Below are 13,124 nucleotides of genomic sequence, written 5' to 3' on the forward strand. Positions count from 1 at the left end.
TTTACAGTTTTCCTATTGGGACCCTGTTGCTGTAAAATAACTCTCTTGCGGGACCTCGGATATTGTTATAAATGTTTCACGACCAATGGTTGCCTCATTAAAAACCTTGCCGAAAAACCCATTTGGGATAAAACCGGTCTAAGGTAAAAAGAGTGCAACGCGTGCTTTCTGGCGAGAGATCCGTCCCTTGTTCGGACTTCTGCAGGGGTCAGTTTCGAGATATAAACGAATATGGAAAGGTTGTACCTTAATAGTAGTACCGTTTTAGATATGATATATTCCAGTTGCTTGTTAACTGTTTGTCGTTTATAACGCCGATCTTGTACGACCCCTTTCCGATGTCCTCGAGTACCTGATATGGTCCTTCCCAATTCGGTCCTAGCTTCCCTTTATTCGGATTTCGGGTATTGATGGTAATTTTTCTCAACACTAAGTCCCAGGCTTGAAATGGCGGAGCTTGGTTCTTCGATTATAATACCTTTCGATTCGCTGCTTTTGGGCGGCCATTCGGACGAGGGTAGCTTCTCGCCTTTCGTCCGATAGTTCGAGGCTTGTATTCATAGCCTCGTTATTTGATTCTTCCATCGAGAATCAAAATCTTGCACTGGGTTCACCAACCTCGACTGGTATCAATGCTTCGGATCCATATACTAAGGAGAACGGGGTCGCCCCCGTACTGGATTTTGACGTTGTCCGATATGCCCAAAGGACTTCGGGTAGGATTTCTCTCCATCTCCCTTTAGCATCGTTCAACCTTTTCTTTAAGTTTTGAATGACAATTTTATTTGTTGATTCGGCATGCCCATTCCCACAGGGGTGGTATGGCATCGACAGTATCCTTCTTATCTTGTGGTCTTCGAGGAATCTTGTTACTTTGCCGCCAACGAATTATTTTCCATTGTCACATACTATTTTGGCGAGTATCCCGAACCGGCATATGATATGATCCCAAATAAAGTCTATAACTTCTTTCTCTCTTATTTTCCCGAATGCCTGCGCTTCAACCCATTTAGAAAAATAGTCAGTCATAAACAAAATAAATTTGGCTTTACCTGGGGTCGATGGCAGAGGGCCGACGATATCCATTCCCCATTTTATGAATGGCCACGGGGATAGGACCGAGTGGAGTTATTCTCTGGGCTGGTGGATCATCGGTGCGAACCTTTGACATTTATCACATTTACGAATAAATTCCTTCGTATCTTTGCCCATATCGATCCAATAATACCCTGCTCTGATTATTTTTTGGACTAATGTGTCGGCTCCAGAGTGATTCCCGTAAGTACCCTCATGCACTTCCCGTAGGACGTAATCGACATCCCCCGGACCCAAGCATACCGCCAACGGTCCATCGAACGTTCTTCGGTACAGTGTTCCGTCTGAAGCCAGAGTGAATCGAGCAGCTTTGGTCCGTAGGGTTCTGGAATCTTTAGGGTCCAATGGGAGTTTTCCGTTTTTCAAATATTCGATATACTTATTTCTCCAATCCCAGGTTAAGCTTGTAGAATTTATTTCGGCGTGACCTTCTTTGATTACCGATCTCGAAAGTTGAACAACATTCCCCGAGCCCGTATCATCTATCTCGACCGACGACCCCAAATTCGCCAGCGCGTCGGCCTCATTATTTTATTCCCGTGGTACATGTCGTAAAGTCCATTGTTTGAAATGGTGCAAAGTGATAAGCAGTTTATTTAAATACCTCTGCATTCTACCTTCTCGAACTTCGAAGCTTTTGTTTACTTGACTCACCACCAGCAAGGAGTCGCAGTTGGCTTCAATGATTTCTGCTCCCAAATTTCTAGCTAGCTCGAGACCTGGAATCATGGCTTCATACTCGGCCTCGTTGTTAGTCAACCTGATAGTTTTAATAGATTGCCTAATAATGCCACCCGTGGGTGGTTTCAAAACTATGCCCAGCCCGGACCCCTTTACGTTCGAAGCCCCGTCCGTAAAAAGGATCCATACCCACGATGATGTACCTGATTTCAACAGTTCTTTTTCGACTTCGGGTACGAGGGCTGGTGTGAAATCGGCCACGAAGTCTGCTAAAACTTGAGACTTGATGGCCGTGCGGGGTTGATATTCGATATCGTACCCACTGAGTTCGACGGCCCATTTGGCCAGTCGGCCTGATAACTCGGGTTTGTGCAAAATATTACAAAGCGGGTAAGTGGACAATACACATAAGGGATGACATTGGAAGTATGGACTTAACTTCATCGAGGCGCTTATCAGTGCAAGTGCCAACCTTTCTAGGAGCGGATATCTAGTTTCCGCCTCTCCTAAGGTTCGACTCATATAATAAACGGAGAATTGCGTACCTTGCTCCTCTCGAACTAGGACACCGCTTACGGCGACTTTCGATACTGCCAAGTACAAACAAAGTTTCTCATCCGTTTTTGGAGTGTGAAGCAGTGGTGCGCTTGATAGATATCGCTTTAGTTCTTCTAATGCTTGTTGGCACTCCGGGGTCCAAGAAAAATCGTTCTTCTTTTTGAGTAGAGAGAAAATTTTATGACTTCGATCAGATGATCTCGAGATGAACCGGCTTAACGCGGCGATCCGACCCGTCAGTCTTTGTACGGCCTTCATGCTGTCTACGACGATGATGTCTTCAACGGCCTTGATTTTATCGGGGTTAATCTCTATTCCCCTATGTGATACCATGAAGTCGAGGAACTTGCCCGAACCGACCCCGAAGGCACATTTTTCGGGGGTTGAGCTTCATTTTGTATTTCCTCATAATCTCGAACGTTTCCTGCAAATGAATTAAATGGTCCTCTTCGCGCAGGGATTTGACTAACATGTCATCAATATAAACTTCCATTGATTTTCCTATTTGTTCTTTGAACATTTTATTCACTAGGCGTTGGTAAGTGGCCCCTACATTTTTTAGCCCGAAGGGCATCACATTATAACAATACGTTCCATATTTGGTGACAAATGAGGTTTTTTCCTGGTCCTCCGGGTTCATCTGTATTTGATTATACCCGGAATAGGCATCGAGAAAAGTGAGGATCCTGTGGCTGGCCGTGGCATTGATCATGCAATCGATATTGGGCAATGGAAAGGAATCTTTTGGGCATGCTTTGTTCAAATCCTTATAGTCCACGCACATTCTAAGTTTGTCCCCTTTTTTAGGGACTACAACTACGTTGGCTAACCATTCGGGATATTTTACCTCCCGAATGGACCCTACTTTGAGACGTTTGGTTACCTCGTCCTTTATGAACGCGTTCTTTCTATCAGACTGGGGTCTTCTTTTTTGCTTCACCGGTCTGAACCTGGGGTCCAAACTTAGCTGATGCGTCGTTTTGTCCGGCGGGATCCCTGTTATATCTAAATGGGACCAGGCAAAACAATCGATGTTATTGATAAGAAATTGAACGAGTTTCTTCCTGAGTTCAGGGCTCAACCCCGTTCCTAGGTATACCTTTCACTCGGGCCGGAGCTCGATTAATATGACTTGCTCTAGCTCCTCGATCGTTGATTTTGTGGCGCCGGAGTCATCGGGGATCACGAAAGATCGAGGGACCCTTTGGTCTCCATCCTCTTCGATTTTCTAGTTGTCTGGCTGGGTTGAAGCCGATGTATGTGATTGCTATTTGGTGTCCCGTTCTCCTTTCGAGCCCGATCCTTTTATCGGCGAAAGTGAGGGCACTAGTTTAGCTTCGTCGACGGCGAATATTTCTTTCGCGGCTGGTTGTTCTCCGTACACCGTTTTGACACCTCCCGACGTCGGAAATTTGAGGACCTGGTATAGGGTCGAAGGCACAGCTCTCATGTTGTGGATCCATGGCCTTCCGAAAAGGGCGTTATACCTCATATCGCCTTCGATCACGTGAAACTTTATTTCCTGGATAGTTCCGGCCACGTTTATTGGTAAGACTATCTCCCCTTTGGTGGTTTCGCGTGCCATATTGAACCCGTTTAGGACCAGAGTTGTAGGTACGATCTGATCCTGCAGGTCGAGCTGCTCCACTACCTTCAATCGGATGATGTTGGCCGAGCTACCTGGATCGATTAACACACGCTTAATTTTAATTTTATTTATGAGTACGGATATTACCAGCGCGTCGTTGTGAGGTTGGATGACCCCCTCTGCATCTTCATCACCAAAGGACAGAGTCCCCATGGGTGCGTAATCTTGAGTCCGAGATCGCTTTTCCCTCACCATCGATGTTTTAGTGCGTTTAAGCATTGGTCCTCGGAGGGTATCGATGTCGACGATGATCATCTATATAACGTGCCATGGTTCTTCTTGCTCGTTTTGCTTACTGAAATCCCTATTTCTAAAATGGCTCTTTGCCCTATCACTCAGAAACTCCCGAAAATGCCTTTTGTTAAATAGGTGAGCTATTTCCTCTCTTAGTTGCTTGCAATCTTCCGTTCTGTGGCCATGGGTACCATGATATTCGCACGTTTGATTGGGATTTCTTCGGGCAGGATCAGTCTGCATAGGTCGAGGCCATTTAGTGTCTTCGATGAGTCCGATGGCCGACACGAGAGCGGATGCACCAATGCTGAAGTTATATTCTGATAATCGAGGTGCTTCTATAGGCTCGGCATATTTATCGAAGCCGCTCTTACTCATAAGCCCCTGAGAATTTTGTCCCCGATCAATTCTTTGATTGTTCCGAACTACGTTGCGTGTTGAACCGTTGTTCACTCGATCTGCGACGTACGGTCGATATCGGTCTCTATTCGACCTTTGTTCTCTATCGATCTGCTTTTGATTAATAACTGTCTTGTTCTGATGAACAGGTCCGTACGGGGCCCCCGACTGATCATCCTCGACCCTAATTTTCGATTGATATCGGTTGTGCACATCTGCCCAAGTTACCGCTGGATACTCGATCAAATTTTGTTTCAGCCGATATGATGCTGTCGAACATAGCTCGTTCAACCCTTGGGTGAAAGCTTGTACGGCCCAGTCGCCTGTGACCGGGGGTAATTCCATGCTTTCCATTTGAAATCGGGATACGAATTCCCTCAGCATTTCTCCCTGCATTTGCTTTACTTTGAAGAGGTCTGATTTTCTTGTTGCAACCTTTATGGCACCAGCATGTGCTTTTACGAACGAATCTGCTAACATGGCAAAAGAATCGATGGAATTCGGCGGTAAATTGTGGTACCAGATCATAGCTCCTTTCGAGGGGGTCTCCCCGAACTTTTTCAATAGCACGGATTCGATCTCATCGTCTTCCAAATCGTTGCCTTTTATGGCACATGTGTAAGAGGTGACATGTTCGTTAGGATCGGTCGTACCATTATATTTGGGAATTTCGGGCATACGAAATTTTTTGGGGATTGGCTTCGGTGCCGCACTCGACGGAAAAGGCTTTTGTATGAATTTTTTTGAATCAAGCCCTTTTATCATTGGTGGAGCCCCCGGGATTTGATCGAACCTGGCATTATACGTTTCCACCCTCTTGTCGTTGGCTTCGACTCGTTTTGTGAGTTTTTCGAGCAATTTAGTAATTCCGGGAGTAGTCCCCGATTCTTGCTCGTTAGATTTCACTATGGCAGGCTCTGTTCTGGGGGTGATATCTCGAAGTGGATTGGAAACCGTCCTGCTTTGTGCACGAGTTTGGCTCTGTAGCTGAGCTATCGCTACTTGCTGGGCTTGCAACATCTCGAAGATCATGCGTAAGCTTGCCCCGATTTCCCCTGGGCTTTGGGTGTCTTGGGCTACGGATCGAGCACCGCCCTGAATTAGGGCTGCTTATCGGGCAGATTGGGTGGTTAATTACTCTTAACGATTTGGCTTAACGATTATCGGCTTTTAAATGTATTAATCCGCTAGCCACCCGATAAGATATCGGGCGAATTGTTATCGGTTTAGCTCTTATCGGGCAGTTTATCGGCCTAATGCAATCTATATTGCGTGCATTAATTGTTTGCTGACCACCTAGCATACAAATTCAGAATAGAAAATTACACATTGAGTCCAGACATACATGTCTGTTAACGCCTATATAAGAATGATGTAGTGTGTCATGTGTTGTAGAGTGAAAAAAGCAGAACACATTGTAGGCTACATTACATCCCAAAGCAGACTACATATGAGTCCAGACATACATGTCTGTTAAAGCCTACCATTAAATCCCAAAGCAGACTACATTACATGAGTCCAGACATACATATGTCTGTTAACGCCTAGCATATTAATTCAGAATAGGAAATTTCAGTCTATATTCAAAGTGAGTCCAGAATACATATTTCAAAATGATTAATCCATAAGTGAGCAGTCTACACAGAAATATTTGACCTGCAGCTAACGCCTAACAATGCTTGAATTTCTACAGCTTCAAAGTTCAAACAACAGCTTCAAATTTCTTACTTAAACTCTCAACCAGGCATTTCACGCTATATCATTAACCAACAAACAGCACCGAGCAAAAAGCAGTTATGTATAGAAATAGGGATGGATTATAAGTAGTAAATAATTTACAGGAAACGCAAATGCGCTCTTTCCCCAGAACATAATTCAAGACAGTACTATCGCCAATATTGTGGGATAAAAGTTGTGGCACAATACTACTGCTCTTCTATTAAATATAGACAACATGTATTAGTTTAAAAAAATAAAAGCAGAGGTGAACCATAGATAGCAGCTTAAACAATCTTGTTATAGGGTAGGAGAATAAGCTAAGCTAATAGCTGGAAGAAGTGGAAGAAGTGGAAGGGTTTTTGAATAATCCGTTAAGAAAATTGAATAATCTTCTCCCAAACCGATAAGCCGCTAATAAAAAAATTCCAATCCATTCCCCGTCCGTTAAACCGTTAACCCGATATCAATAAGCCATTAAGGTTCGATTTCGGTTCGATTTTCGATTTCGGTTCGATTTTGAACACCCCTACCCTGAATGCTTCTTTCCAGTTCGGAACGCTGGTTCGCTTCCAAAGCAATTTGTGAATTGACATCCAGTGGTCCTTCGGCTCGAATCTCAGGTACTTCGATTCGAGCATCGGGTGGTGCCAAGTTGTTGGTTTCATCTTGAAGGCCGTCTTCGTAATCGGTCGGTGAAGCCATTCGATCAGTGGCTATTCGTAGCTGACCCTGAATTGAAGATGTTTTCGGAAATAAGTGACCACCATTATCCTCGGCCCCACGGTGGGCGCCAAACTGTTTACCCGAAAAATGGATGGAGTTGAATTTATACGCAGTTCCGAAGATATGTGGTGCAACTTAATACAAAATGCAAGGATAAATAAAATGTGAATATAGATTGGAGAGAATGTAATCTAGACAAGGCAATCAAGAACAGTGAACCTTGGGATTTAACAAATAAAATCAATCTAAGAAACTGGAATAGCCACTATTTCTTGTAGAGGAATATAATACTTTCATTATAATGTAAATCTCAGAAAAAATATATGTCCCTTACAGAAATAATAACCAAGCCCTTTTATAGTGGAGGGATTCGACTCCAAGCATAATAAAATAAACATTCAGTGGGAGACCCATGATAAATCAGTTTTTCCATAATTTCTGCCAAGATTGCCTCTAGTGGGATTGCAACGGCTTTTGTCTGCGCGCTCGATCTTGCTTAGAATCCTCGATTTTGGTTCGAGCTTGATTTCGGCTCGAACTTGTGATCTTGGTTCGAGCCCGATCCTGGTTCGAGCCTTCGAATTGATTCCAGGTCAATGTAGGTTGGTTTTTGGATTATCACCACGATAGATCTACCCGCGTCATGGTTCGATTCTTGTTCGAGTTTGTTTATGATATCGGTCTCAACACGGACCGGCCTCCCCGGGTTCGAGGTTAGCTCGTGCTCCCTTCGGGATATTACTTCGATACACCACCCTTCGAACTATACCGGACATGCCAAGCCTGAAATCTATTTCGACCATATACAATATTAAAATAGCAAATAAATTGGCAACCTTACGCTTTTTATACATACGTGAAAAATTAGAATTTGTAATACTCACATGGTCCAAAAATAAATACAAAAAATTAGAATTTGAAAACATTCTTAATGGTCTTAGATGTTTAATTCTACAAAATTAAAATGAAGACAAAAACTTGGAAAATAGTTTTCATTACATAATAATTCCTAACGTCTCAAAAACTCTATCCTTTCCTTTTACATGTAGTGCTACGATTTAACTCCAATCTCGGTGGATATTCAAGAGAAGAAGCTGATAACAACACTAACTTTATGAAATTTAATGAAAGTGAGACTTAAGAAAAATAGTTACACAATTTTAATAAGGAAAAATTTATAAGTAAAATCTTTTTCAATTTTAGATTCCTAAGTACTAGTAGTTTTTACCTAGTTTAAATAAGGAAGCATGTAATAAATAAAATTTAGTTACTTTTAAAGTCTTAAATATTAGGAATATAATTATATTATAATTATAATTTTATCAAGTGTGAACTCTATATTTAAAGGGTAAAAGTGATGAACGACATTTAGCAAAGGGCCTTCGTGTTTTTAAAATTTTAATATTAATATAGTATAGATAGATAAAAGGTAATTGTTAAGTCTAATATGTAACTTACAGAGTGTTTAGCTAAGCTTATAAACTGGTCAAAGTGGCTTATAAGCACCTTTTAGCTTATCTAAGAATTTGGTAAACACTTAAAGTGCTTATAAGCCAAGTGTTTATAAGTTAAAATCAGTCATAAGTTGGTCACCCTTATAGCTTTTTAGCTTATAAGTACTTTTAGTTTGACCAATGCTTTTACTAGTTTATCCTTAATAATATTTTCTAATTCACAAAATATTTTTTCCCAAAATAAATTTTGTAACTTTCTTTTCATTCCATATTCATTGTTCATCTTTTTCTTTACAAAAGAATTTTTTTAATTTATAATCTTTTGTAAAGTTTTTAAGGAAATTTTAGTTATTTTAATAAAAGAACAACTTATCATCACTTATCTACCAAACACATAAACTGCTTATTATCAGTTTCAACACGTCTATCCAAACACGTAAATACTTATTTTAAAAATCAGTTTCACAACTTAAGAATATTTTTCAGCACTTTAAGCTTATTAACTATTTACAATCAGCTAATCCAAATAGGCTCTTAGAAAGTAAAGTAAAAAACTTACTATAATCAGTTAAAGAATACTTGTAAAGTTTTTTAGTCAGTGCATATAACATAAACTATTATCCTTCCTCTATTTTAATTTGTGAGATGCATTTTCCTTTTTAATCTATTCCAAATTTTTTTTATATTTTTTATGTTTAGAAATAATTTAAATTTACATTTCTCATTTTTTTAACTTCAAAAGATGATGTATAACGACACAAATATATATGACTTGTTCCAAATCACAATTTTTAAAATTTTTTCTTTGTTAAACTTTATGTCAAGTCAAACAATATCAAATAAAATTAGACAAAGTGAGTGCTAATTAACTTTTTGTTGAATGTGGAAGAAGGTTAATTGAAAGTCAGTACATTAGGCTGCCCTTTTTCTTCGGACAATACCCAGGGGCGGACCCACCTTGTAGGAAGGGGGTTCAGTTGAACCCTATTCGTTGGAAAAATTAATTATTTTTACCTTGGAATTTCATCAAAAAATTATGAAACGGATACATATTATAATACCTGAACCCACTAAACACTAACAAAAGTTTTAGAGCTGTGGCTAAGTGGGTTCAAAACAAGGCCAATGTCCCAAGGTCGAACCGCTGCTAATGCAACGAACAACTTATTTTGTCTTTGTTTTATTACATCGCTTTATGATTCTTTTTAAAATTTAAATCCAATAAAAGCTATTTTTATTAAACTCCTCCATTTTACTTCAGAAAAATTTAATCCTTTCTACAAAATGAATTTTTATTCTAGTACGTTATCGAAATTACTTGTAATTTTTTAATTTAGTTTAGTTTAGTTTGTATTGGAGTTGTTAATTTGTGTTATATTCAAAGCTTTAGTTTGGTGTAAAAAATCTTTTCTTTAAATAATTTGTATAAATTAATTTAGTTTATTACTCTCTTTTTTCATGTCTTTTGTTTGTAATAATTTCTATGTTAAATTTCTTAAATCTATAGTACAATTTAAAGTAGGTTAAATACTTTTTGGTTAAAATTGCTAAATTTTCTAAAATAGAATTTGTTAATTTATATAGATAAATGTTTGAAAAAATTAATGGACGGAATTTTCTTTGTTATTTTTTTTTTAAACTTCCCCCTACCTTAAAAAAAATGACTTCATTTTGAAGTGATATGATGAACAAAAAAGAGCAGTGCATAAATTTTGTTTACCGTTGCACTTATACAATCGATTACCGTAATTTTTGGTTGAACCCGCTTGTACAAAATTTTGGGTTTGTCACTGACAATATCTTGTCACTGACAATATCTTATAATAGTTGAGACCTATTTTCTCCATACGTATCCTTCTAAAATTGATAATGAGAAAGAAAGGGACAGGACAATGGATAATTCAAAAAAGGCCTAAGATTTTTTTTGAATTTTAAATTAATAATTTGATACTACATAAAAATTGATTTTTATCAAACCAACTTTAGTAATTAGTAGCAGTAATTACCTAATATGTGTGCACCATGTTAAGTTCTTCCAATCAGAGGCGGAGCTAGGATTTGAAGTGTATGAGTTCTAAATTTTAAGATAAGACGATGACCTAAAACTAATATACAATAACTAGTTGACTAAACAATGAATATCGATATTTAATATATATATATATATATATATATATATATATATATATTTAAAAAGTAACGAACCAGACAAACACAATATATGAATATAAACACTATCATTTCAATTGCACTCGACGACTTGTCATGTTTTGAAAACGATCAATGATCGCATCATTAGGTACACTTTCAAATACTTCATCCTCTATATAACAAACTAAACAATCATTCAAAAAGTCATCACCAATTCTGCTTAGCAAGTAATTTTTAATAAACTCCATTGAAGAAAAAGCCCTTTCGACCGTTGCAGTAGCCACAGGTAATATCAAACTCAACTTCACAGGCAAATAAATAAGTCCCCATGTCTTGTGAATATTTGTTTTGACCATTATATTCGAGAGATCGCCAAGCTCTTTCAAGTTAGAGAATGCATTATCTATTTCTTGCACATAGTTAATATACTTGTCAAGCTCACGACTAAGATCTTCAAGCTTAGAATCAGTGAACTCATTTGGATAATATGTAGCAAGTTTCATAATCTTGTTTTTATCATAACTTGCAAAAGAATCATCGGTACTCAAACTAGCCATACCAAGAAAAAGATCAGTATTCACTTCACTAAAACGACTGTTAAGCTCCGAAAGTTACAAATCAATAGCAGCACAAAAAACATCTACATGCAAATGATGAAAATATGTAACAGTTGAGCTTTTACGCTTAGACTTTCCAATACCATACTTCTCATCCATTTTTGGGATCACAATACAATTTTTATCACAAAACAAAGAGACATCTTCCATCAAAGAATTCCATTTAAATTCCCTCATTGTTCGCAATTGCCTCTTTGAGAAATCAACAAGTTTCATAGCACTAATAATATCTTGATCTTTTCTTTGCAGAGCCATATTCAAATCATATGTAATTGCTAATTTTTTTAACATCAAATGTAATATACACACAAACTTATAAGATCTTATATCTTCCACTAAACTTTTTGCCGGTGCTTTCTCATGATAATTTGAACCCTAATTTGCAAGAACTCCAAGTACATGAGCAATTGATGAGAATAAAGAAATAAAGTTATGCATTGTCTTAAAGTGTGATCCCCAACGGGTATCACTTCGTCTTTGAAGCCTAAGTTCTTGATTTAATCCACTTCATGTATGTATTTCACCAAGCACTAATAACTCATCTAATTTTTCAGCTTGATCATCTCTAATCATCTCCCTACGCTTATAAGAACCTCCAACAACATTCAAAATATTAGCAAGAATGTCAAAAAAATTATTTACATCTTGGTGTTTCTTTGCAACCGCTACAAGAGTCAGTTGCAATTGATGAGTAAAGCAATGTATGCAATATGTCGAAGGATTATATTTCAGAATGAAAGCTTTAAGACCATTAATTTATCCTTGCATGTTACTAGCTCCATCATACCCTGTTCCCCGTATTAGAGATGAACTCAATGAATGTTGTAAAAGTAAAAAATATATTGCTTTTTATAATGCATATGCAGTAGTAGCTTTAACATAAACAAGACCAAGGAATCGCTTAATAAGTTCACCTTCCTTGTTGACATAGCGCATAACAAGAGCCATTTGTTCCTTATGAGAGACATCCTTAGACTCATCAACTAATATTCTAAAAAAATCCCCATTCAAGTCTTCAATAATTGCTTTCACCGTTTCTTTTGCACAAGAATTCACAACATCTTTTTGAATATTAGGAGAAGTCATGGTGTTATTTTTTAGAGCTTTTTCTAATACCACATTTTTCACATCTTCCTTCCTATTTGCATACCATTTTAAGAGATCTAAAAAATGGCCTCTTCTTGTAGAAATTATACTCTCATCATGGCCCCGAAAAGGCATTCCTTCTTTCAAAAGATATCTTATCATATCAATTGAAGCATTCAAGCAAACTCGATGTTCACTTTTAATTTTTCCAGATTGCTTGTCCAACGAAGTTAAAATGGATTGTGCTTGGTTCATTAAATCTAGCATCATCTTGAAACATCGGTTATGAACACTATTCACGTCACCCACGTATGATTTAAGCCTTTCTAAATCTTTATTCCAACCTCTAAATCCATCCGTTGTGAAAGTATCACCTACTTTTTTTCCATATCCTCCAACCTCATTTTTAAACAAGTAACAACAAAAATAAAATGATGCATCTTGTTTAATGCTATATTCTAACCATTGAGAACATGAAGTTCTAAACCATTCAGGATTAAAGTGACGCATTATTCTTCCAAATTTTCTTTTTGGAAAGACAAAATCACGAGGTTGACAAGGTCCATTTTGTATATAATTTCTCCTTACTCGGTCACGTAAATTAGGAGAATATTCTAAAATTGGTTTTCTCTCAGCGGGATTGGGCTCATAATCCAATACTTTATCCGATGCTTGGGAAGTATTAATATTGTTATTAATAACTAGACATGGAGAACTTGTCAAAAGAGAGCTAGAAGAAACTGCAGAAGCTTGAACTTT

General features: G+C 38.1%; 2 protein-coding genes and 1 non-coding gene across 3 annotated transcripts; all 3 read right to left on the reverse strand.

Annotated features, from left to right (window-relative positions):
- Positions 1-8,098: 8,098 nt before the first annotated feature.
- On the reverse strand, positions 8,099-8,206 carry LOC142164496 (small nucleolar RNA snoR97). The gene has a single exon (XR_012695262.1). It is a non-coding gene; the product is annotated as a small nucleolar RNA snoR97 (small nucleolar RNA).
- Positions 8,207-10,748: 2,542 nt separating this feature from the next.
- On the reverse strand, positions 10,749-11,534 carry LOC142164077 (uncharacterized). Its single transcript, XM_075221248.1, has 2 exons — positions 11,278-11,534; positions 10,749-11,211 (listed from the first exon to the last, which is right to left on the reverse strand). Exons 1-2 carry the CDS (start codon positions 11,532-11,534, stop codon positions 10,749-10,751), a joined length of 720 nt encoding a protein of 239 aa, XP_075077349.1.
- A 594-nt stretch (positions 11,535-12,128) lies between these two features.
- Positions 12,129-12,875, reverse strand: LOC107793607 (uncharacterized). Its single transcript, XM_016615995.2, has one exon. It carries the CDS (start codon positions 12,873-12,875, stop codon positions 12,129-12,131), a length of 747 nt encoding a protein of 248 aa, XP_016471481.2.
- Between the last annotated feature and the right edge of the window lie 249 nt (positions 12,876-13,124).

The sequence above is a fragment of the Nicotiana tabacum genome, chromosome 9 (genome assembly GCF_000715075.1).
Source record: "Nicotiana tabacum cultivar K326 chromosome 9, ASM71507v2, whole genome shotgun sequence".
Lineage (NCBI taxonomy): Eukaryota > Viridiplantae > Streptophyta > Magnoliopsida > Solanales > Solanaceae > Nicotiana > Nicotiana tabacum.

Excerpts from the sequence above, each read along its gene's own strand:
- LOC142164077 (XM_075221248.1), bottom strand. The coding sequence starts at position 11,534 with ATGGCTCTGCAAAGAAAAGATCAAGATATTATTAGTGCTATGAAACTT. Across the intron at positions 11,212-11,277 it reads TTTTGTGCTGCTATTGATTT|TTTGAGTACCGATGATTCTT; the intron begins GTAACTTTCGGA and ends TGGTATGGCTAG.
- LOC107793607 (XM_016615995.2), bottom strand. The coding sequence starts at position 12,875 with ATGCGTCACTTTAATCCTGAATGGTTTAGAACTTCATGTTCTCAATGG.